Consider the following 27,288-nt stretch of genomic DNA (forward strand, 5'->3'; position numbering starts at 1 on the left):
ACTTTAACATGATGAAATATCATTGTACATGTCAGCCACTTGTTGATATTTTTGTCAATTACTGGTAAGCATCAGAGACTACTTTTAAATTGCACAACATTGTTGCAGTCCATTTGAATATGCTGGAAAATGGCAGTTTTCGTTAAATGGTACATAGTATACAAGGAGACTTGACAGAAACTCTGAACAGTTTTCACTTCTCAATTCAAAATTAAAACAAAGCATAATCTTAAAATTTGCCATTCCTTTGATAAAGCATCTGGGGATAAAAATGGGACTTTGTACTTTTAAACCACAGCTAATCACTTTGAATATGCCCAACTAGGGAGCAATTAATAATTGCCTGAACATCACTTATCCTATGTTTTGACACTGAAAATCTGGGGAATGGTAATGCACTTGATAGCACAAATGACTCCAAGGGACCCTCCTCCCTTGGTTACCACATGATGATGATGATGATGATGATGATGATGATGATGATGATGATGATGTTGAAGAAGTGGAGGAAGAGAGGTAAGAGAAATGAGAATGAGCCACACCCTTCAATCATCTCTGTAGTAAGACCTTTTCGTTGGAGTGTATGAGAACCATTTTCACTCATGAAGCCATAGGTACAGTTGGTTAGCACATCCACAGTGTACAAGTTGACAAACTCTCCAAAGGCTTGTCGATACCAGTTGAAACAGTCAGGAAGCTGAGCGAGTGTGACCGAGACGTCAGTACGATGTCAGAAATGAGAATAATATGCCAGATTTAGGACAATGGCAAACTTGGGGTGAATGCATACTCACTTTGGGCAGAAAACGCAGGAGACAATGTTGCGCACATGCAGAAATTCAAACTTATGTCATATGTAGCTGTCCACAGTGTTAACGGGCAAGTGGCTTAAGTCCCCAGTGTGCAACTGGACGACTCTGGGGAAAGTCATGGGTGAATTCCCGCAAGATCCTTCCCCCTCTCATCGGCAGTTGCTGTGCTACCTTGGTCTGCTCTTCTCAAAGTCCTCAATGGCATTCAGGATCCTCTGGCGAGACTTCTTGGAGCTGACAGCACAGGACACCAGGCTACTGAGCTGCTTCGCCGAGTACTCCTGTCCACCGTGCAAACGGCAATATCAGAATGAGAAAAAGAGGGGGGGGGGGAATGTCAGTGATTTAGAATCATGAGGCTTCTGGGGGGACTTGGGTAGCTTTCCCCTTCCACTGGAAGAAGAGGAAGTACAAAATTGACTGAGAATAGCTCTGAGCTAGGGTGAAGAATGGTGGGATAAAGGAAGGATTTCCATGGAAGGAACATAAATAACTGAGACGATACGAACAGACACATATTTCCTATTCCACGAGGAGTGGTAACTGGTTGGATTCACTGCTTGTAATATTCCTATCTATAATCTACAGTTACAATTGCCTGATTGCCCTTTACCGACAATATGATCATGCTCACTGTACTATTAACTCTTTTATGTGCCACATTCGCACGTCCGACTCAGTCGACGGCGTGCCAACTTCGCATATTCTGCTCAAACGCACCAATCCACCCAATCCAATCGATAAATCGCCAAATGCCGCGGTGCAATGAAAGCGTTTCTCGCGCTTCCGTTCCTCTCACATATAGCTTACATTTCATGTAGTGATTGATTATCAAGACGTGTTCTCTACTGGATTTGAGAGTAATTTCTAAGTTTCTGTCACTGTTTTGTGTGCAAAAGTCATGCCTTTGCAGTAATGTAGCTACTGGTCATGTGAAAGAAAAACAATCATAGATTTGTCATACAATAATACATCAAAGCAAAGCTTGGCATTTTCTCTACAACTTTACTCACTATTTGTCCAGATCAACAGAAATCTATAGAAGTTACAAAGACTTGAACAACACAATGTTTTCTCAAAGCATGAAACCATTTGTGTCTCAGAATAATGTGGCACAAAGGGGGTTTCCACCATGGCACATGAATAGTTGAACTTTCATATTACTTGAATGAAAGAGGCGCTGGTACCTGCTCATATTTATATTGCTATTTTTGTTTCCCTCGGGGGGAAAAAAAACAAAAAACTTTCAGGCTCTTGGCTCTGTAAGGCTACTTCAAATCAGTTTCCATGGCAACAAATGGCTATGACATCACATTTTTTGTACTCTATCAAAGGTAGCATGATGGCTCCATTGGCTTCACTTCGCCACATGCTATAGAGTCCACACTGATTGATAACAAACCTTGTGTTCCTTCACCCAGAGTTCTATGTCTGTCTCAGACAGGTAGTAAGCCTTCACGTAGGCTTCCACAAAGTCCCGGTCTGGAACAGGTCTGAGTACAAACAAGCCAAAAGAACAGAAAGACTAAAATCCATTGCTGTGTGACGGTCAATTGAAGTTGATACAAAAGCAGGTCTCAAATTATACTTTTCTAAAGGACTATGTAGCTACAGTTGTTCTCTACATGTCTCTATAATGAAACAAAAGAAAACCTTCCTTTTTCACATATTCCAAAGCAACATGTAACGATCACACAAGTCATCGCAACTTACACCAAAAGGATTATGAATTGTTTTTTGTTTTTTTTGTTTTGTTTTTTTTTTTGGGGGGGGGGTGTTTTGGGGGGGGGGGGCCACAAAGATATTCTAATAGACAGTTTGACAAATTATGTCAAAGTGCACATGAGCAAATTTAGGATTGATCAGGTTGGGGTTTTGTTTGGTGACAAGAGGCTTGAAAAGAAGAGAGCCTCACAAACTGATGAGCTTATCAGCTTTCTCCTTTCAAGCTAGTGCTTTAGAAAAACATACAATCATCACCTTGTCCCATGTGCCAGGATTCGTCATTAGTAGTGCCCCGGGGCCACTAGATATTGACGTCAGGGCCACCAACTTTTTAAAAGGCTATCTTTTGGTGGCCTGATCCGGCAAAGAAGATTAAAAATGGATTGTTATGTTTGCCCTTGTTTCAGGTCACCACAATTTCAGATTCAAAGATTCTAGTGGCCCAGACGGGCCATCAGAGAAAATGGTTAGCGTCGAGTCCTGTGTGCATACATGGAGTCACAAGTAAAATTGCTGTTTCAGGAAAAACATTTTGAACGTTCATTTCCCGTCTGATTTGAAGAAACACCTGCAGTTGCATTGGGTCTGATTTTTGGTTTGAAGTTACACTCTGTGAACAGCAGACAAAGGTCTACTAAGAAAAACAACACAGTCATTTAGATGCAGAGTTATAAAAGCAATATCATGGACAGCACCTGAACGGTTTCTTTAGGCAGCAGTGAAAGAACATTCAAGAGAGGTTGTTCACATATTAAAAAAAGGTAGTTGGATTATGCAAGTGGGTGATATCTAGCTTTACAACTGTTTGGTTTCAATGGTTAAAAATTCAAGGTCATTTGAACTACTGTACAAGCTGTTATTTTCGTGTACAGATACTTTCACGAATGACGAGGTCTGGGACATTTTTGTGAGATTTGTTTTTGCAAGTGGAAACCTTGGCTATCGTAAGTGTACTGTTGCCCTAGCGCATGGCTACATTTTCGCGTGTTGTTAAGTTCGCGGTCCAAGAGTGATTCGCAAAATTTGTGATAATAACAGCTTACACAGTATCCTTAGCTTTGAACTGATCTATTCATCACAGCCCATTCGAGCCTGGTGACGCTCTTCAATTCATCACAGACCAGAAAGAAAGAGAGCCATAAACTCACTTGACTTGAGCGATGCCTTCAATCTTGATGAGGAACTGCTGGAAGTCTAGCTGCATCAGGGCCCTGCCCTCGTTACTGCACTTCTTGGCACTGGCAAAGCTGACAGGATTGAAGACAAAGAGGGCGCTAGTGACACTTACTGGCAAAGCAGAAACTTTGGCAAAATTAATTTCTTGTGTTAGGCCCATTTCAGAGAACTTTGTTCATTTGCAAGCACTCTGATGAGAATATTTCTTTCTCACTGCATATCTTGGCACAAATAATGTGAAAGTTGTGACAGCAACCACTACACTAATATTCAGATATGGAAATATAGAATATAAAAGGATTTGGGTTATTTTCATGAGTCATGCAATTAGCCGAGGGAGTTCATATACCAACCATTTCAGAAGTATCACCATCATCACTATCATCATTTAGTATAAAATAAACAGTGCAACTGATTGACAAATTGCCCTACATCGACGTAAATAAGCACTGAATTGATCAGTGTTTTAGTAGTAGCCATGATAAAAAATCATGGGCATACATACTCGAGCAGGATTCGAACCTACGACCTCCTGATCACCGGACAGGCGTCATCTCCACTAGACCACCGAGCTTTCGCCCGACATCAAGTGTTGGTTCTAATCCTTATGGCATGCAGCGGGTACTGCTTTGTTATTCAAATTCATGAAAATTCTTCCGTCGTGATGTTTTCATTGCAACTGATTGACAAATTGCCCTACATTGATTGACAAATTGCCCTACATCTACGAACGCCTGTCCGGTGATCAGGAGGTCGTAGGTTCGAATCCTGCTCGAGTATGTACGCCCATGATTTTTTATCATGGCTACTACTAAAACACTGATCAATTCAGTGCTTATTTACGTTAATGTAGGGCAATTTGTCAATCAGTTGCAATGAAAACATCACGACGGAAGAATTTTCATGAATTTGAAAAATAAACAGTGTATCTTAATGGCAAAAAGCACTCACCCCTCAACTAAGATCCTATTTGCCAGGCGAATGACATGTTCCCACAGCACACGGTGAGCTTCCATGGGGATTGGTACTCTCCTAATGGCAAGAAGAAGAAAAAAGGATACCAATGTCAGCTGTCCACTTTAAGTCAACTTAAATCAAACATTTAAAAAGAAAGTGCTACGTATCCCTCCAATACGAACAAAAGTTTCATGTGTTTTTGCAAACAACAAAAACAGACCAAGATGTTAGTAACAACCAAACATGCAATTTTGGGGTTGTGATGATGTCATCACTACACACGTCTACTATTGACCTGTCCTGTAAGTGAATACAGGTAGCAATGACAACCTTTAGAAGAGGGGTCATAGTTGATAGATTATCTACCACAAACAGATTTATGTATGTTGGTGTACAAACCATACGGAGGGAAGTGTTCAATTTTGCATCAGTTGTTGTGACCACTATTACAATAATGGTGAAAACGTTCTAAATCTCAAATCTGACTTTGATGACACTCCTCCCATGCTGTCTGCCAGAGTTTACCCTATTCACTGAAGTCATCTGAACATGGCATTTGTGCATTACACATAGATACAGCTCATGCTTTGTATTTCTTTAGAAAACCCTATGCACTCCATGTATCTGCATCATCAGCACAATCATTATGCAAGATTATGGAGACAGGTTTGTAGCGGAAACTATCACAATAATGCCCCCATATCCCAGCTAATAGTTTGCATTCAATATCATGTGCAAAATCTCACAAAACTTTGAATTTGATTGTGAAAACCCTGACACAATCTGGTGTATAGGGGGCGCTCTAAACTATCTCTTTGGGAAGAAGGAATTCTATCGATGCTCTTACTTGTTCATGAGGTCCAGCCGGCTACTAAATCCACTCATGTCCTGGGAATAGGAATCAAAGAATATGAGGAGCAAAAATGATTAAAGTTCCATGTTTTCAATCTCTCATTTGAAATTTCCTACAAATTTCAATTAGAACTTAAGATTTTCTTCTTCCACTTAAACAAAGAGATATATTAAATGTTAAAAATAAAAATAGTTACAGACATGACCACATCATTTACATTAACTAAACATTTTTACTGATATCATTCATTCAATGATGAACCGTTTTTAACTCAAAGGGAATGGATCAGTTGATACATAATCAATATATGTATCATTTATAAACCAATATTTGCATTTCTCATTTTCATACTGTGATTTTCCACTGTGAATTTCATATCTCGTGGAATCATGAAAGATCCCGATTTTCAAAATGATATCCTTGTGCTATATACAGCATAGTCAATACGTATACCAAAAAAAATATATATGTAATTGTAATTATGTGAAGAGCAATTCTGGATCAGTTAAATGTTAGTCTGAAAGGAAACAGTAAGTTCTTTGATCAAATTATACATAAGCAAAATAATGTAAATTGGATGAAACTTAGGGAAGTTATGAAATTTTGAGGTTTTGCTAATTTTTGTAACAGTTCTCAAAAAGTTGATATCAATATGCAAATGAGTAAAATGATTATGTATGGTAGACTGACAAAAATAAAAATTTTCTACTGTATAAGTGTACAAAGCACCAGACAGTAATATTATTCCTGGACGAATAACATTAGAATAACGATCAGTCAGTGGTACTGTATTATCATTAGTGAATGGGGCATATTTGATCTTAAACACCAAAAAAAAAAAAAAAAAAAAATTTTATGATTTTGCTAGAAACACTATGACATGCTGTGAGGTGATGAAATAATCAAGTCAGTCATTTACACATTCATAGACACTGCTCAAGAATTGTTTTGTGAAAATTACCAAAACTTTACAATTTCATGACTTCCCAAATCTTCATCCAATTCTGATCACATGTTCGCCTTTGTGCTCATTAAACTTTACTCATTCTTTTCAGATATAAGTTTTACAGGGCCCCGTTTTATCAAAAGATAAAATTGATTTTAAATTTCCTTACCACACAGGCTGCCATAGACTTACAGTTGAAATCAACTATATAATCAATTTTAACTCTTCAAAAAAACAGGGCCCTGCAGGTCCGAAATTGGCCTTTTAGCCGACCTGGAGCAGAGCGTCCACATAGTGGCTGTGCTGGGACATGATGTCCCTGATGTCCCACTTGACGGTCAGCATCAGCTGCAGGATACGGTCGTAGTCCATGCAGCGGGAGGCCACACCCCGGTAGATTGGCTTCCGCAGGTCGCTGGCCACGCTGACCGTCTGTTACATGATCAGAGAGAAAATCAGTCATTTTCAGCAGATGGAGTGACAAGAGAAAACAATGGTCAGGTCTGCCTGAATTAAAGTGGGTCCCTCTGAGACAAGTTTAACCCACTTGAATACACAATGCCCCAAGTTTCATTTTTGGCTAAACGAGGTAATGCCGTCATAGAACAAAAAATAACAACTAAAATTTACATGAGTTTGAGTGTTTGGCATCTATTTGCATGCAGAGGTTAAGCCTTGTGAGTGTGGACAAGTGTGATTTGGTTTGAAAACTGCGAAAAAAGGTCATTTGGCCGAGAAAACAGGAATTTCATAATCATGTTAAAATATCGTCTGTTGAGAAAAAGAAGGGTGTTAAGTTGTCCCGAACACTATGGCCCGAATTCACGAAGGTGGTACAAATGAAACCATGGTTTAAACCATGGACAAAAACCATGGAGCACCAAGTGTCGCATGGAATATTTCGTTACGAAATCAGTCATTTCGTCGATGAAATGATTATTTTGTAACGAAATGACAACATTTTGTAACTAAATGTGACCCGCTACTACAAAATGGTCCTAAAGTCGCGCACGGTTGAAGCCGTGAAAATCGAGTTTGAAGTTAGAACATCAGAATTGGTCAAAACTTACGATTTTCTGAATTTGACATATTATTAGAGTCTGACATGTCTTCTATCATTTGTCAAAATTTTGAAAATACAGTCAACTTCGGATACCTCGAATTCGTCGGGACCGAAGAAAATGGTTCGAGGTACGTGAAATTCGAGGTACGCGAAATTCGAGGTACACGTACGTACGTCGAATTTTCTTCGACTTATCCGACGTTTATCGATGTTCAACATGGTATCTGTTATAGTGCCTACCGATTGTTTGCATGCTTGTCAATTGGAATTGAATCGACTTTTATGTGAATGAATTGAATGAAAATCGGAATTGAAATCAAAATGTCAGAACTGAAGATTTTGGTGGCCCTATCGCGCCACCAAAAAAAGTCGGATGTTTGCCTTTACTTTTGAAAATGAACAGCGGTAACAATCGGCTCCGTAAGATACTAAAATAAATGTCGGATGTTTGCTCATACTTTGGAAATGAAAAACGATAAGACTCAGCTCCGTATGGTGCTAAAACTAACGTTAGATATTTGATTTTGCGTTCGTTAAGGACAACATTCGGCTCCGGAAGACGCTGAAATAAATGTCGAATATTTGCTTTGACGTTCGGAAATGAAAATCAATATTCAACTCCATACGATGGTTAGATAAGACAGTGTCGGATGTTTCCTTATACTTTCGAAAGGAAATAACAATAACATTCGGCTCCGGAAGATGCTGAAATAAATGTCAGATGATCGCTTTTATGTTCGGAAGTTCCAGTAACATTCTGCTCCATACGATGCTAAAATAACTGTCTGATGTTTGCTTTTAAATTTCGAAATGAATAACAGTAACATTCAGCTGCGTTCAATGGTAAAATTAATGTTTGATGTTTGCTTTGACGTTCGGAAATGAGTAACAATAACATTCAACTCCTTACGATGATAAAATAAATGCTGGATGTTTGCTTTTACGATCGAAAGTAAATGGCAATAACATTCAGCTCCGGAAGATGCTAAAATACATTATTGCTTTTACGTTTGGCATGTTTGAAAGTGAATAGCAGTAATATTCTGCCCCATATGATACTAAAAAAAAGTATTGGATATTTGCTATTACATTTCGAAATGAATAACGGTAATATTCAGCTACGTTTGATGGTAAAATAAACGTCTGATGTCAGCTTCGACGTTCAAAAATGAAAAACAGTAACATTCGGCTCCGTACGATGATAAAATAATATTGTCAGAACGATTCATTTAACTTTCGGAAGTGGACAGCAGTAAAATTCGGCTCCGTACGATGATAAAATAAATGTCGTATGTTTGAAATGAATAACGGTAATATTCTGCTTCGTACGATGCAAAAATAAATGACAGATTGTTGCTTTTACATTTGGAAATGATTAACGGTATTAATCCGCTCAGTTAGATGCTGAAACAAATAGCGGATGTTTGCTTTCACGTTTGGAAATGGATAAGAATAGCATTCAGCTCCGTAAGATGCTAAAATGAATGTCGGTTGTTTGCTTTTACATTTAAAAATGATTAACGGTAATATTCGGCTCCGTAAGGTGCTAACAGACTAATAAATGTTGGATGATTGCTTTTACAATAAGAAATGAGTAACGGTAACTTTCGGCTCTTTACAATGCTAAAACAAATGTCGGATGCTAACAAATGTCGGCAAATGCTCCCACTTTTTCATTTCAAACGTAAGTTTTGACCTCCCAAATTTTTAGGTATCAACTTTTATAATAATCTATACGCCTATTTGTTAAATCTTAAAACACAAAATAAGATGATTGGATTTTCTGATTTTAATTTCGAGTAAATTCGACCACCAAAAAATAAAAATCAGTGATACTGGTGGCCTGATAAAAGTTAGTGTGGAGCCCTGTCTATTCTATTCTTTATTATGCTCGGCCTATACTTCCACATCATATTCCACAATATTTTCATAATCGCATTGCTGGAAAAAAAAATCAGTGCTTGCGTTCTCGGGGAAGAATAAATGAAACATACTTTGTGAAAGGCCAAAAAAAAAAAAAAGTTAAAAAAGGGCACTACGCAGGAGATCGATGTTTGGACAGTGGACCGTGATTAATGCCAAAGATATAACTGTCAACACCCAACACCTACGCAGGTGCGCCACGACGGTTTAGAAATCTACGCGCGCGGTATGACTATCATGATCAAGAATTAAAACACAGTGGTTAAAGAAAAGAAGATGATGGGCAGAGCGTAATGCTATCGTAAGCACTCCATTGGCAAGGGTGCTATGTGCATACCGTATACGTATGTAGGTAGGTGTTGGGGATTTTTCTTGTCAGCTGTGTACCGGGTATTTCTTTGGGCGCGCGATTGTTCTGGTCGGGAATATTTACAGTCGAGTGTGAAAAGATTTGTGACGTCTTCTTCGCTGTCCACGCGCGCTTAATCGGAGATGCTGAGTGATGTTGCAATTCGATTCGAGCTACATGCTGGGAAAAACAATAAGTTAATTAAGATCGGGGCAGTAGATTTCACTTCGAGGTAACCGAACTTCGAGTTATTTCTTCGAGCTACGCGAATTTTAATACACGCAAACTCCATAGGAACAATCGGGACTTTCATTTTGCCCCCGAGGTAAGTGATATTCGGCTTATCCGACGTCGAGGTATCCGAAGTTGACTGTAGCGTTTTTCTGGGCCATGTTTTTTTTGGCGTTTCAACGAAGCAGAAACTGGTTCGAACATTTGGATTGAGCGCCACACATAGGCTCCGCCCCTAACAACGACCAGAGTGATCTCATTGGTCAGTTTGCTGCTTGCCGCTAACCGAAGCGTGAAGCTCGCACACTGCCCAGTCGACTGGTGCGTGCGGGCGGGTTGCGCTATGCCTAGCCGCTTCTCCTGACATCCTGGTCACTGATTGGTCGGTGAGGAGACCGCCGACGCTGTGTTTGAATGAGCATTTCGGGGGTTGCTAGGGCTTAACTTCTATTGTCCGGAGGTGAATACTGACTTGTGTGTCTCTTGATTGTGATTGCGTCGCAAGGAGAACTTTTAGGGCGCTTTTCTCGAAACAGTGATTTCCCAGACGTCTTGACATGCTCTCTTTTAAACATCGATATCTCCGCAGCCGATTATTTTTATGAGACGTGTTATATATCAATTAAAAGCAGAAAGATTAGGGAATTATGTCATGCAATTTTCAAATAATCGACCTCGCCCGACTTTAGGATCATTTTGTTGTAGCGGGTCACAAATGAACATTTCGTGCACAAAATTATAATTTCGTTAACGAAACGTTCATTTTGTCGACGAAATGACCTCGTAACAAAATATTCCGTGCGACACTTGGCGCTCCATGGTTTTTGTCCTTGGTTTAAACCATGGTTTCATTTGTACCACCTTCGTGAATTCGGGCCTATGGGTTTAGAGCCAACTTAACGCCCTTATCATTCTCAACCGACGATATAAAGTTTATCATCCATCTTCACTTTCTCCTATCCAAACCTGAAAAAGGCCAATACTTAGAAATTCTGAACTTTTTGGATTTAACTACAAGCATGTTGATATGGCATTCTGAATGAACCTATTGGCTTGAATTCCAAAAACTTAGTTCCAATAAAATCCATGAAACATTTTCATTGAGAAGACTTTATATTTTGTTGTGGGTTTAGTTGTGTGTGTTTTTTTTTTTTTTTGTTTTTTTTTTGTTGTTTTTTTTTGTTATTTGAAAATATTAATGTTCCAACATCAGAACAACTAGGTTGGGCAAGTTCTTCTTAAAACCCTCCTGGTTACAGGTGAAAAATGGTTTACCTGAGAATAAAACTGCTGGAGGAATGCTTTCTTGCTCGCTGGAATGACAGCTTCAAGGTGGGGCTGAAGCAACTCAAACTGGCTGGCAAGGAAGATTCTGATGGAAACAAAAAAACAAAAAAACAAAAAAAAAAAAAAAAAAAGGATTTCCAGTCAGACGGTGCAATACAAGGTGAAATTAACACATTCAGAAGAAGAAGAAAACCAAAAACGCTCGAACACATTTGATTCCAGCAATAACAGTACAGAGTTGACATTATTAGCATATTGCTTGCTTGCACAGCACCTCTATACAAATAAAACATTTATCTGGACAATCCTTTACATGTAGCTGCCAATCTGCACTCAAATCTCTGAGGGCAAATTTATGGTATGTTTTGTCTTTCGTTTTGATAATGATATAAGGAATCATTTCCTGATTTCCTAGTCAAGCATGCAAAAAGAAAAACATTGGCACGGCAAATAAAGGCGAATGTTGGGACCAACTGTACCACAATGAAATATCTGTACACAAATTTCCGCTTAAGGGGACTGTACAGTACTGGTTGAGGTAAGGGGATTCATGTTTTGAACACTTCTAAGTGAGATAATGAGAAACCTCGTATGAAATTTGAAAGAGCATGTAATTTTAAGAAGGATTCAATGTTTATTTGATGAAAATTGGTTTTGAAATGGCTGAGATATCCAAAAAAGTGATAATAATAAAAGGCGACAGGCCACAACTTTATTAGGATCTCTTTGTTTCACCTTGTATTTTGATATCTCAGCCATTTCAAAACCGATTTTCATCAAATAAACTTTTGATACCCTTTAGAATTGCATGCTCTTTGACATCTCATAGAGTGGTTTCTGAATATCTCGCAAAACGTTAAAAGTTAAATCCTCACCTCGACCAGAACTGTACACACCCTTTAATCTGAGTAGGCAACCCAAGAATCCTCTATTCTTTTCACTATTCAGTCAACAGTCCGTGAACAAAACATTCAAATGCTGAAGAAGAAAACGACCAAGCAGTTCCAGGATTTTAGATGAAGGCAATGAAGATAGAGAGTCAGTGCAGTGATATGACCACAGTGTGCCTATAAGCCAGTTTGGAGTTCCACTCTGCGCATAAGCAGAAAAAAAGGTCATTCGGACCAACAGGCACGTTGGTTTTTAAAGTCACTGGGATAAGCGTCTGTGATGTATTATTATGTATAATGATTATTCATGTAATCCTTGTAAATGCTGCTTGCCAGCACATCCACCTGACAGCAAAAGTGGTATTTGGCAATATCGATAGAAAGAGGTTGTTCTTACATTCAATGTAAGATAATGAAATGGATGCTTTCCCAAGTGTTCATTGACGGATCATTCTGGCCATCTGGTCTATGCGAGTTCATTCTTTGTTTATAAGCAGGATTGATGAATACCATAAATCATTGCGTAAAGCTTATGCATTACGTCGCTCTGAAAACGAATGAAGAGCCCCTAACCGACTGAGAAAAAAGAAAGGTCATTCGGACCAATGTGCCCATGAGCTAACTCCGAACTGGCTTATTGGACTATCAATATGTGATCTGAAAAAGGGAGGGGGAGGGTGTCCAAAACCAGCCCTTCAAACATGGCCATCCTGGTCAACTCAGTCTGGCTAACCAATTGCTATGCCATTTTATTTTGCATGTATAACATAATTGCATATCTGCCAACCCTACGACTTAATAAATCTGAACAAACAAAGAAAAATTATTTAAAAATCTGAACTTTCATAAATTTCATATACTTTACTATCAAAGGTAGGGGATACCTTTTACAGACCTCCCAAAATGCAGCAAAACATTAAATATGAACCTCAGGGGACTTGTTAAGGCCACTGCTGAAAAATTTGGAAGTCAACAGTTATCTACAATTTGAATAATGCACAAAACTCAACTACTCAGTAGTTCTGTGTGTCAGCCACACTTAAGCCTTTTTGTTGCAGTCTTCTGTATTTTTTATCTATAAACACAAATCTAAAAGTACATGTATAAGAGCTGATGTAATAACATATAGAGTGTGTGGCAAGAATGTATATAGAAATGTTTGTAAGTTTTGATGAACTTTCTTCACAAAATATACATGATGGACACACATGCAGTGCATGGGTCTGCAAAGGTAGCCTAGTAATGTACTGGAATTTACGGTGAGCCCCGAAAAAAATTCAATTCAAAATCTAATGGTCAATAAAAATGTACTTACTGTTACCTTCCACTTTCAATACTTTATGGGAGTTTCTAAAATGATACTCTCTTCAACATACCACTGTATTTATACAACTCTTCATTTAAGGCATGCAAATGGGATTCCCTAACTTTAACAGATATTTCCAAAAATCAGAAGACACTGAAATTAATGTGTTTTCTTTCAGTGAAAAATCTGAATAGTCAGATTAAAACTGAACAGTTGGCAGGTATGTAATCGAATACATGATAAACTGCAATAAAATATTTGATATTTGTCACCATAAACTGAAGAAAATGTTTGATGACAAATAAGCTGGTAAAATAAATATCAGGGAAACCTGACATAACTTTCAAGAATGGAAGTTAGTCAAACCTTACTAAAAATATGATGAGACAGATCATCGTAATGATCTTGTAATAGTCACATGCCCAAAACTGATTGATTACAGGATTAACAGGTCGTATTGTAAGATATCACTAATATCTAAAGAAGTGACCGTGATGGTTCTGAGAGGTACTGTTGGGGGTACCATTCCTATGAGAATTTACTGCTATTTGCAGTGACAAGTTTTATGTATTTCACACTCCTGCACACTCATCTGGGAAGGTTCATGGTTCAAAGCCCCGAGTGTCCACTTACAGTGCCTCAGTTCCCACTACCCTCTCTGCAAGGCCATAGAGTCCTTCGTTACTGTTTAGATCCACGATGGGTGACACGTGAGGGAAGCCAACCTTCATCTGCACAACACAGTAGGCAAGCGGAAAATGCGAAAAAATTGTAAATTAAAATTGGATGAAAGAAAAAGGGTGTGCAAGGATGCTACAAGTTCACATTCTCTTCCCAAATTCTTTTACCATGACTCACATGACTTATGTACTAGGCATGGTGGCTATTACATTGACCGTACGAAAAAAAAAAAGTTTGCAGCCACACAAACACAAGACGTAACATTTTGCAATCCCTGTTTGCTGCCTGGTATTTAAAAAACAAACAAAGATGACAATTGACCGAAACAATGAGCAAAGAATTGCAATTCCTACAGAAAGGCTTTCTTGACTACTGACATATTTTTGGAAACAATTTTCGCATTTATATTCACAGGAACCTGACAACACATACAGCACCTTCGTGACAGCTGCCTGCTATATTTGATCACCTATATGACTTGCTTGATGTAAACACCTCGGATATAGAAATTCTTTGTTGAAGGATAACACACTTCCACAGGCACAAAGGCCAGAATTCATAATATAGGCAATTTACATCTACTCCATGGATTATGCAAATTTTGACTGTGTATATGTGAGCATGATGTCATGAAGGAGTCAGCATTTTTTTGTTCAGTTGTTTTTGGAAGAGTGTTCAACTATAGCATGATGAGCTTGAAGTCAACCAGTGTAGTCCAGTGAAATGTGAAAACATGGTACAACATATTAATCTGGTAAGGGTCACAACTTTATTTATCAGGACCACAGGAGCAAGGGCACTGTCTGACAAGCAAAGGATGAACACACTCACCTTGCCATCCAGGTGGCTGTGGGGCTGCTGCATCATCCCGGCATTGGGGTCGTGGTCGATCAGGTTGTCGCTGATGCGCTTCAGTGTCGTCCACAGCTTGCTCCCCAGAGAGGCCCCACTCATCGTACTCTGCACAGTGAGACAAGTAGCGGCATTAATGAGTGAGTTTGATCTCACATGATCCGACTTATGGTATCACATGATCAGGCCGAGTGCATCACATGATCATGTTGAGAGTGTCATGTGAACAGACCTAGTCTGTCACATGATCAGACTGAATGTGTATGCCATGTTATCTAGGAAATTTTCATGTCCAAAGAAAATGACTAGTCTCGAGTCTTACACTGACGGATGATAACTCCCAGTAAAATGCCTACCTCCTTATGAAGGAACCTGAAACCACTGGTCTGGTACTACCTTACTCATTATCATTAGTGCGCTTTCTTCCTGACGTGTAAAACAATATCTTAACACTGATACATACAAACTGATTTATTTGGGGGGGGGGGGGAGTTATCTTTTGAAGCAGACTGGAAAATGAAAAATAACTGAATTTGAGCTTCTCTTACTTAATTAGATTTCTGACTTATGAAATCACGGAACTGGAATCCTAAGACACATACCACGTCAGTAGCAAAGAAGGTGTAGACAGCAAAGATGTAATAGTCGAAGAGCTGAGACATGCAGAGAACCACATCAAACGCTATCGGCTTCAGCACAGACATCATGTTCATGTACTTGCCTGCATGGGAAGAATTAGGAGCACAGAGATACAATAAATCAACATACCACAAGTTTCCTTGTGGCCCATCCATTTCATACTAGTTCACTTTGCTTTGCTTTGCTTTGCTTTGCTCTATGTCACTTCATATCAATTTTCTTCGCTTTGTTTTTAATTGACACTGCTCAATTACTACTTTATCTATTATAATGATAGATAAAAACAAATACACAAGGGTGAGAGAGCATTAGAAAATGTGTAAAGCACTGTGCTGCCTCAACCTTACTTCAAAAATACTGTACTGGGCATTACACAAAACATTTCTTCTGCATGCTAGAATAGGCATTTAGGCAATGATCATAAACAGGCAAGTGCCCATAGCCCCAGGAGTGTGTTTTAGTTGTCCTACACAAGCATGCTATTTGACTAGTGGGTTTCTAGCACCCTGCTATGTGTATAGTTTCAGTAAAAACAAGTGCTCACAATGTGCCTTGTAACATCTCTTTCTTCTCTGTGTCTGGCATACATGTCTTTTAGGCACTGGTTATTTTTAATGCACACTCTATGGAAGCACAAAGTACTGCAGATTCTGAATATTTTACATAATATGGTCACCAATGGTAACAAATTCGCAAAATATCATGCCCGTGAAATATTCTGCATCTACAGTAATGGTCACCAGTGGAGAGGGTACTTTCTTACCACAAAGCCTGAGTACTGTAAGAGTTGTGTTGGTAAGAATGGGACCCTTGGCATATTCCCTGTTTGCTTTCTTCTTCTTCAGTGAGTTCCTATTTGGAAAGAAATACATTTGTGAGGGAGAAGCATATTACAGTGATGAGAGTCTTCATTCATATCACTACTGCACTGTCAGCAATAAACATATCACAAAAGTGCCCCACATTATAAACCATAGGAGGAGGAATGCCAATTTTAAAACAGAACTATGGCCATAAAACAGAACAGAACCATGATTTTCTGTGATTTTACCATAAAAATATACCTCCTTTCCAGAAGCTTTGGTGAGATTTGAGAAGAAATAACAGCCTTATCTGGAGACAATACTTTAATTCTTTTTCTTCTCATGTGAAAATAAAAAGAAATACATGAGAAGTTTTCTCTAGGGTTAGCAAAATTGACAATCACAGACTGTATTGAAAACAGTAGAGAGGCATCAATGCACATAGTATCATTTTATGTTACGCCACCACAGTCACATGACAAGCATGCATCTTTTTTATCTTCGTATGAACAATGATTATGTGTTTGTTCAGAGTATGTATGTATATATAAATGTACATGTATGTATGGATCTACAATGTATGCTTGTATGGATGTCTGTATGGATATGTCTGCCTGTAAGTGTGTGTGTACATATTGTATGTATCTACAATGTATATATACGATTACTGCCACCTGTCGCTGGAATCACCTTTTGACTGGTTGTTCCCCAGTTCTCTCGTCCACGTAGTCCTGCTTCAACTCATCTGGGACATCGCTGTCATCGGAGTCCTCGTACCCTAAGAATTTTTCATTGCTCTGATGGAACATCAAGACCAGAAAGAAAAGAAAAGAATGCTGGGTCTCAGGGACATGTGTATGTTACACTTTAATCTTAACTCCGATAACTCTATGAGAAAGCATCATGATCACCACTACCACCATTTCATATTGTTAAGTACAAGAAAGAGTTGCTAAAGTGACATTTCAGCACAAGGAGCCAAAATTTTCAATAAAGCAAAACAGGAAGATTTTTGCATAATAACTGAACCCAATGCACACCTAGTCTAAGGTCTGTGTGTGTGTGTGTGTGTGGGGGGGGGGGGGCAATTTCACTGTGCATCCTCATTTTAAATACTTATGCGACCACAGAATGATTCACAGAATAAGAATGAAGTGGGTTTTTTTTATAGTTTCTTCTTCACCACTTAGAGTTCATAGTAATACATATCTAGAGTAAAATCTTATTCACAGACAGTAAAAGCAAAAAATAAAAACTTAGTAACAAAGAGAATGCTCTGTATTAGAAATATGGAGTCTGTGAGTGCACATTACAGAACTCAACAGCCCAATCGCTTTGGCATAATTAGGCAAAAACAAAAACCAAATATTTGTTCTTTTGAAGTCTTTACCCCATTTGCTGTTCCTTCCTCCTCGTCTTCGTCTGTGGCAAACTGCTTGTCAAATGGGCTTCCCTGGTCAGCATACTTCACAAAGTAGCCCCGGTCCTGGTCGGTGGGCGAGAGGGGAACGTTGCGCCCCTCGCCCCGCCCTGGGGAGCCGAGGTAGTCCCTCATGAAGCGGAACTCGTGGAGGCTCTGGTAGGAAAAGTTGCTCTTCACGGGGCATGGCTCCCAGCCCTCGTTTTCCAGGAAGATGCGCAGCTCATCAATGCGAGCTCTGAGCAGATAGAACACAGAAAAGGGTGTTGAAGGTGATGAAATGTACAACTGTAATAATGCTAACAATGGCAACAATGATGATGACATTACAGCTATTAACATCAAGGATATCACAAGAAACAGAAATTTACTGATGACACATTTTTGTTGCACTATATGCCGTGTTGTGATACACAGTACTGTTAAACATGTTGTAATGATCAATCAATCAGATGACAATATCTCAAATTACATACAGTATGCTATTGAATGCTACTGATGAGTTATGAAAGACTGTTTCTCTTTGTTGTTGACTTCAGGCTTTTGTTACAGACACTGTGCTAAATGTACCTATGTTAAAAATGCAGTATTCTGTAGTATAAACAGCAGTGCTTGTCGTATGTGTAGAACATCCATTCTCCTTTCACGATGGCAGAAAATATAGTAACCATACACGGCTCATCCCCATTAATTACACATTTCTAATATTCCTTGGTATATCTTACATAAGTATGCATCTCTCCGTTGGCGTCTCGTGAATATATTCACTTCAATATGCCTCTGGAAATTATACATCCCTCAAGACCTTGGTCTGAGAGGTGTCATATGAATCTAGATGACACACTCCCCTCTCCTACCTGTGGTAGCTCTTGAAGTAGTTGAGACTCTGCTGTCGAATAGAGTCGTGCAGTCCCTCAGACTTGCTACCACAAAACTCCTCTCCAACTGATATCAATCTGCAGCACCAAAGGGAACAAATGATGACAATATATTTTAGTAAAAGAAACATAAGGAAACATGGGTAGACAGACAGAAAGATAGCAGATGAACAGGTATTTATTTCTTGAATAACATAGTGGGGAACAAGATCAAATACGTACTCTTGTCCTACACACAAAAAAAAATAATAAAAATAAACATTGATACTTCGTATGTCACCACACTTACTTTCAGGGACACACAGCCTGTAAATAGTTCAAGAAAATGAACGATATATGAAAACAATGTTATCTAAAAGCTACTCAATCTTATTCTTCTCTACTTCAATCTTTATCTCCACCATGTTCTTTCATTTTCTCTCTTATCTCTCCTCATCTATTGCAGTTAGTGGAAGATGACGAGGAGATCATTACTTTTAATATCTTCTGAGCATTTGCATCAATTATCATATCTGCAAATGATTCCGAATGAAGTCCATACATATTGAAAAACACACACAAACACATAAAACCAATCTTCTACTGAGAGGGCATTCCAAAGATTACATTAACATTTTTCTCACTCTGCACTTCAGATTCTGGAAGGCTAGGAATGCTACAAATGTCTAGCTCACCTGTTGACTAGATCTAGGACATAGATGAAGTCATCATACTTGAAGTTGGAAAGATCGGTGCCCTGAAGATACGTTTTGACCTTCTGCTGCACATCCTTGTATGTCAAATAAATGAAACAAAAATAAAGGCAGTCTAAGGCAGGAGAAGAAGCATACCATACATTTGTATCATCCAAACTTGAACACCTTTCAGAAATGTCATAATCCTGACAACAAAAGACAGAAAAAGATATATCTCACAGGAAAATAATAAAACTGGGAAAAGATCATTAATTAGTTTTAGTTTGTACGGGCTTTGTTTTTCTTTTTCATTGGTCTGCTGTCTTCACTTCAGCCCTTTGTAAGCACACTGTAAAATTTTCTCACAATGGTGAAAGAAAGTTAAGACAGCAAGAAAAGCTCCTACTGATATGCTAGCAGAAGTGGTTTCCTTGCTCACAATTCTGGAACAAATTTCAAGTTGAACTGCACACAAAATGGGGGCTGTTAGTAATTTCATTGCAGATGTTGTAGCTTTGTCAGAAGAGAGAAACTAGAAACTATCACATAACAACAAGACTGAGAAAACCAGGTTGATACCAGAATTTGCTTATTTCTGATGATTAATTTTAGAAAATATGTAAATGAAAATGGGGAAATGCTTCTACTACCACTACTGGTGATCCATTTGTCTGCAAGGTACACGGCATTTTGAGATGGTATTTGTGAGGAGGCTACTCACCTGCCATATCCTAGCCAGCCCATGCTCCAGCTTGGTCCTGATGTACTTCCTGCTAAAAGCCTCCTCGACATCACTGGCTTGAGTTATCTCCTCTGTAAAGATGAGAGGGAGACAACACCATTATTGAGGATATTAAACACAGGTACTGAGGATGACACCAGTACTAACGATAACACCAGTACTGAAAATGACACCAGTATTCAGGATGATACAGGTATTACAGATAACACAAGCATAAAAAATGACACTGGTATTTTTTATGACACAGGTACTGAGGATGACATCAGTATCAAGGCTGACACCAGTATTATTGATAACTAACACCAGTATTAAGAATGACACGTGTATTCAGGATGATATCAGTATTGTTGAGGGTGATACAGGTATCAAAGATAACACCAGCACTAAGAATAATGCTGATATTGTTGATGACTTTGGTATTGAGGATGTCACCAGTATTATAACCAGTGCTTTAGATGCATTAGTATTATTCACCCTAAGTAGGCCCACTGACCAACCCTGCTGACCAATGCCAATGACCAACCTGATTCAGGGGTCACAGCCTGGTCGCCACTATCCTGTTTGTTGTGCCACTCTAGCGTCTTGAAGTAGCTCTTCATCACTTCCCACAATGCTTTGCACAGGTCTACCAGACAAGGAATGTAGGTCTCCATGTGGATTTGCTGCAAGACAAGAAAAAACATGACATGAGTTGTAGAAAAAGTTTGTAGAAATTGCGATATGTGATCATTACAGTTTCTTTAGTTGCAACTTAGTAAAAGCCAATCAGCTACCAGCATTTCAGTTGTGGCTGTGGTATCTTTGTTTATTTAGAAGTGAGAATCTCTTTGATGAAATAAATGCCTAGTTAGGCGCACCTGGTAAACTAGGGACGGCGAGCGACGCGGTGCGACGCTTCTGCAAATTTCTTTCAATTTGCGACGTCAAAGGACACCCAGCGACGGTTAGCGACGGTGTACAATCACTAGTTTAGACTGCGTGTCGGCGGGCGCCGCCGAGCGTCGCAAAGCGTCGGCTAACTCCCATGTATACTTGTAAAAGACGAGCCCTCACAAATGGACCGTTGCATGTACGAAAAGGAGCTTACCTGGTGGCCGTCTCGCTGCGTCCGCAAAATAAGCTCCTTCCCTCTACCCTCCCGAGATGCGTCCCGATGCGTCTCGAGGCGTCCCTCGTTGAATGGCGACTATTGTTTCGTAATGAATAGAAAGCTAAAGTGCTACTGCTAGTGCTAAGCGGAGAAGCCATCGGCAATCCAGGATTTGGGGCCACGCACTGTTTTGACATGAAAATTACACTTACTGATATATGTGCAAATGTATTTTAGGTTACAGAAATGAATTGTGACATGATTCAACTCCTCAGCAATGCAACTGCGTACCAAATTCGGCAATTAGTATTAAGGAAGAAATGCCATAAATATACTATTGCTTGATGCTTAAAAAAAAAATCGCGAGTTTACCGTTTAATTCGCGCTACTCGCTCGCTACTCGTGATCCGAATCCCCGATACGCGTGCGTGTACGTAGTGCAGCGTCCGAGTATTGGGCACACAATCTGCGCCCTGGGCTTGAGATGAAATTTTATGAAGCACAGCTGTGACTTCTGAGAGCTAAACATCAAATGCAAGTCCCCGCACCGTACGTGATTCAAACGCTAGGAAGTTCATTGCTAAAAAGAAGCGTGATTCGGTAGGCAAATATCGAACGCAACCTTCACTAATCCAATGGAATAGAAAGTGCTACATATTATTACTAGCAGACAAAGCGGAGAAGCCATCGGCAATAGGAGGGTTTGGGGCCACGCACTGTTTTGACCTGAAAATTACACTTACTGATTTTCTAGGTTACAGAAATGAATTCTGACATGATTCAGCTCCTCCGCAGTGCAGTTTCGAACCAAATTCGGCATTAAGTATGAAGGTAGAATTGCTGCCCGATGCTTACAAAAATCGCGAATTTACCGTTTCGCGCTACTCGTTCGCTACAACTCCCGATATCGATCCGAAAATCCCCGATACCCATAAAGTATTATGCGTTATAGCGTGTGGTATAGTGTGCACATAATCTAATTGGGAAATTTCAGTAGTTGTGAGAGGTAAAGCATCAACAAATGCAAGTTCCCGCACGAGAGCGAGCCGTACACAAATTTGCATTTTATTGCAAGCAAGTTCATTGCTAAGCGGACGCTCGATTTCGTAGGGAAAATATCGAACGCAACCTTGACTAATCCAATGCCAATTTGCGTTTGTTTCTAATTCAACGCAAAGTTTAAGGCAAAACAAACTGTATTACTTATTTTGCAGCCGCAAGTCAAATCTCTCACAGGGCCAGCGAGCAACAACAGCAACAACTTTAGGCACGACGGACATCCACTCGTTGGTATTCCAGAATGCGTTCGGAATACCTTTTATCTCGGTGGCATGCACTCAAGAATGCGCGCATTCTATACCCATTCCGGCCGTCGCCTGGGAATGCTCAGCTTAGTAAACAGGGCCTAAAAATAAGCCGGGCATTCCGGAATGAAACTGATAATGCATCAACAATGAGGGTGACTTTGTCTAATCTCTCTATTGTCTGTTAAAACCTAACAGTAACACTACCAACAGGATTAATTTGCCAGGGTTCACAGCCTTTGTCTTCTAGAATGCATTCGATCAGCCCCACGCTTTCACCAATGAGGTGCATTTTGTATACGTACATGCCGCTACTAGCTCACCGTTTTGCTTCCTTCGCTAGCTCTCAACGATCGGAACATGTGGCTCTAGCTGGCCTGGTACATTGCGAAGGTACCAAGGTAGTCTTTATCCAGGCATGCTAGATTTCGAATTTTCTATCAAAGGACATTTAATTCAGTTTTCGCCTAGAAGGGATAAATCAATCCTTTTGCATGGCTACGTGAACATTTGTGATATCAGGGAGGTGAGGTCTGTTCGCTATATGCTTTTTTTTAGGCGAAAAGAAAGACAAAACAGTATCATGTGACGTTTACAGGAACTCAAAAGGGGCTTTTACTCAAGACTAGTGCTAGAGACATGTCCCTGGCTCACTCCCACTCCCAGGCCAGACTGTCTAATTGATATCTACACGTGGTTTACAACACGGGTGGGGTGTGAAGGAATGCATACGCGCATTCCTTTGCTGGCATGCAACACTAACTTATTGATTGATCCACTCTGCTTTCATGGAAATTTCCACAAACGTTAAAGCAAAAACATTCCACATTTATTTTAGCATCTTCCGGGGCAGAATGTTATTGCTACATGTATTTACTTTCGAACATACAAGCAAACATCAGACATCTATTTTATCATCGTACGGAGTTGAATATTATCGTTATTCATTTCCGAAAGTTAAAGGAAACATTCCACATTTATTTTAGCATCTTCAGGGGCCGATTATTACTGCTATTTACTTTCGAACATAAAAGCAAACATCCGGCATTTATTTTACCATCGTACGGAGTTGAATATCATTATTATTCATTTCCCAACGTCAAAGCAAACGTGCGATATTTATTTCAGCATATTCCACAGCCGAATGATATCCTTATTCATTTCCCAACGCAAAATCAAATACTCGACATTAATTTTAGCACCGTACGGAGCTGAATCTTACCGTTATTCATTTCCAAAAGACCATATGAAAACATCCGACATTTATTTTACCATCGTACGGAGTTGAATATCATTATTATTCATTTCCCAACGTCAAAGCAAACGTGCGATATTTATTTCAGCATCTTCCACAGCCGAATGATATCCTTATTCATTTCCCAACGCAAAATCAAATACTCGACATTAATTTTAGCACCGTACGGAGCTGAATCTTACCGTTATTCATTTTCCAAAAGTATAAGAAAACATCCGACATTTATTTTAGTACCATACAAAGTCAAATATTACCGTTGTTAATTTCCCAAAATTAAAAACAAATATCCGACATCTATTTTAGCATCTTTCGGCGGTAAATGTTATTGCTACAGATTCGAACATAAAAGCAAACATCAGACATTTATTTCATCGTCGTACGGAGTTGAATATTATTGTTATTCATTTCCGAATGTCAAAGGGATCATTCGACATTCATTTTAGCATCTTCCGGAGCTGACTGTTACTGCTATTTACTGTACTTTCGAACATAAAAGCAAACATCATCGTATACGGAGTTGAATTTTTTTATTATTCATTTCCGAGACACCAGAGAGACACCTGGAAGAATTTTTATATACCGGTACTTCGAAACAAAGGGAACGAATATAGTGATATTAAACGAAAGAAATCGTACCAAACGAGGTATGAGAAACAGCGGAAATAAAACAATGAGTAGGCACTTCGGCGAGGGCTTACTTCGTTTCATCGGGTGATCGCGTTCGGGTCGGGTGGTCGCGATACACGACCTTTTGTAGATTATATGCCCTAATATACGAAGGGTCGGGTGGAGCATTTGATAATTAGACCCCTATTATTTACGAAGTATCGGGTACAACTTACCCGAATCTTCGAGAAAAAGCCATTGCAAATATACGAACGTTCGCGTGTTTTATCTCCGAATACGCGATTGTATTCCTATGTTTTTACACTGAAAAAATTATCACAAGCGTTTGTATACAAGGCTAGCAGCAGATGATGCTCGCCGTGCATAACTATGGCAAAGCGATACGCTCGCGTGCGATAAAGTGATCATGAAGGTTTCAATGGACGACCATTCATATTGTACAGTATGTGCGGCGAAAGTTTTAGTCGTCTCGACTCGTAGATTACAACGATCTGGTCCTTCCTGTGCTATCTGAACATCTTGACAACATTGTTATCGGCATTATCGTGGTTTCTGTCTCCACTCATTTCTTCACTGGTGGTGACAACTAGCTCATACCACCTCCATGGACTTTATTGGGCTGAATCGTGAACTTTACCATGTGCAAAGTCTATGGAGGTTGACAGCAGTCACCGGCTGCACTATGACGAAATACAAATTTATACGTACACTTGTACTGTACGTGTAACTGAATGGCGGTGAATGGAGTGGGGACCTATTTCAGGATAAATGTCCTTTATTCTACAAAACCACATAGTATCGATATGGAGACATTCTTTTACATCACTGCGAATACTTGTGTTGTTTGACTGAAAAGATGGGATTCTTTTCAGATATAATCAGAATCTGGTTACCGGTGCATGAAATAATCCCTTCAAAATTTCGTGATAAGATTGTGAAACCTTTTTAATCCCTTTCTGAAATATTTTTCAAAACCGATTAGTTTGTTTGGTTGGTCAAAGTAGACTCACACAGAACTCTGATTAATTGGTTCAGTTCACGTTCTCTGCTTTACCATGCAATTCTATGTTTTGTCGACCCTAAAGACTGCAAAATTAAATGCACACTTTGGGATTGAATGAGCATTGATTCTGTGTACCGTCGTGATTTTGTTGCAAACATTTTAACATAATTTAGCCGATGCCCAATATACATGCTGGTTGCTATAGCGAGCGTATACACTGACAACCATGTCTGTAGGTTTTTGCGTGTTTTACTGTTCCATCGGACCTACCTAATAAAGGATATTTTTCGGAAGTTTGAATACCGGTACAATGTATTCATATTCTCCATCCTGTAATGTTATTGTTTTTACTTAGTATTTAGCCATAAAATTATGTTTCTGATGATATTTTATACTCTTTTATTTGTAATTGCCATTTTTGTGCTATTTTGTGGCCTGTTTGATGTCTTTTGCTTTGATTTATTCTCTGGTTTCGCCGTCCCTGATTCACCCGATACTTCGTCACTTGAATGACACTTTTTTACGTATAGTCGCGTTAAACGATCAGCCTTATGTCAAGGATTATCTGTATTAAATTGCAATTATTTTACCCATCCTTACCCGACCCTTCGTAGATTAGGGCACCTAATCTGCGAAATGTCGGGTAACGCGACCACCCGACGCGAACGCGAACACCCGAAGGAACGAAGTAAGCCCCGAAGTTTGCAGCACCGAACACCACGCGAAAATTATACAAAGTCAACACGTGGCAACTCGCTATGACGAGATTTTTGAGACAGACATACAGTATTTTGTTCTATGTAATCTTTTTCAGTAGACAATAAACAATACAAAACAGAAAATGAATTCGTTGGGACCGGAGAAATTAGTTTGTTATATCGGGTATTATTTTGTTATATCAGGATCTCCTATGCCTATATCGAGTTTCCACGGTACACTGGAAACAAGAGTTCGAACGCTTTTTCACATGCACAAAATACATGCAAGAACAATTATTGCAGGAGCAAATGTGTCATCATCCAGTTCATTCCCAAAATTGATTTTTTTTTTCAGTCACAAATTATCTGAAATTGTTGTGAAAATTGTCCCGAAACGGGAGAGTGCCACAGAACTTCTTAAGAGTTCTGTGGAGAGTGCCCGTCACCTTCTTCTGAGGGAATTGCTAGTAAGCCCGACCAGACGCAGTGCAATTCTATGCAGCGACAGGGCTGGGTAGTTAGTGAATAAGTTGCCTCCTAATCCGTCTTTTGTTCGCACGAGGCAAGGCGTGGACATTCTGTTTTGAAATCGGCAAGCCTTAATGCCATTGTCTTTGATCAAAGTTACTCTGTACAATGTACTTGAAAGTCTGTGGTGTAGGGGTCACTGAGACACCTTCCTTGCAAGACACAGTGCGATGCGTGAAAAAAAAAAAAAAGATTAGTGCTTGTTCATTAACTTTCTATATGCCACCACGCCAATGTGCTGAATACGCATTGTATCACGTTATGTGTACCATCTTGTTGATGAACCCTATGAATTTGTTTATCAAATCGTTGCTGACCGTAAAAGAGAAGTGGAGATTTTAAGTCACGAACTGCCAGCCGCATGACAGAAATGTACCAAGCAAGCAAACAAGCAAGCACCAGTGAATGCCGTTTACAAACGCAAAAACTTGAACTGTTAATAGCAAAATCGACTGAAATCGTGTTTAGACTAAGTAAGAAGCTATAGGGCCTACTCGTACATTAATATTGCAGAGATCAGTTACATGATTTCTAACAGAAAGAAAACTCGCCTTTTAAAATGCAAGGTAAAACTCG

The 27,288-nt window shown here is 39.3% G+C and overlaps 1 protein-coding gene across 1 annotated transcript in view; it reads right to left on the reverse strand.

Moving 5' to 3' along the window:
* Window positions 1–887: 887 nt before the first annotated feature.
* LOC140243515 (syndetin-like) overlaps window positions 888–27,288 on the reverse strand; it is a 52,242-nt gene continuing 25,841 nt past the window's right edge. The window contains exons 14-30 of the mRNA XM_072323186.1: window positions 20,731–20,869; window positions 20,187–20,278; window positions 19,466–19,560; window positions 18,771–18,869; window positions 17,884–18,151; window positions 17,184–17,290; window positions 16,454–16,542; window positions 15,654–15,772; window positions 15,031–15,159; window positions 14,152–14,249; window positions 11,311–11,407; window positions 6,743–6,901; window positions 5,518–5,558; window positions 4,665–4,745; window positions 3,686–3,784; window positions 2,215–2,305; window positions 888–1,093 (exon numbers count right to left, since the gene is read on the reverse strand). Of these exons, the coding sequence (XP_072179287.1) occupies window positions 980–1,093; window positions 2,215–2,305; window positions 3,686–3,784; window positions 4,665–4,745; window positions 5,518–5,558; window positions 6,743–6,901; window positions 11,311–11,407; window positions 14,152–14,249; window positions 15,031–15,159; window positions 15,654–15,772; window positions 16,454–16,542; window positions 17,184–17,290; window positions 17,884–18,151; window positions 18,771–18,869; window positions 19,466–19,560; window positions 20,187–20,278; window positions 20,731–20,869 (1,917 nt within the window). The 3' untranslated portion in view covers window positions 888–979. The remainder of the gene's footprint in view (window positions 1,094–2,214; window positions 2,306–3,685; window positions 3,785–4,664; window positions 4,746–5,517; window positions 5,559–6,742; window positions 6,902–11,310; window positions 11,408–14,151; window positions 14,250–15,030; window positions 15,160–15,653; window positions 15,773–16,453; window positions 16,543–17,183; window positions 17,291–17,883; window positions 18,152–18,770; window positions 18,870–19,465; window positions 19,561–20,186; window positions 20,279–20,730; window positions 20,870–27,288) is intronic.

Source organism: Diadema setosum, chromosome 20, assembly GCF_964275005.1.
Source record: "Diadema setosum chromosome 20, eeDiaSeto1, whole genome shotgun sequence".
In the NCBI taxonomy this organism is placed as follows: domain Eukaryota; kingdom Metazoa; phylum Echinodermata; class Echinoidea; order Diadematoida; family Diadematidae; genus Diadema; species Diadema setosum.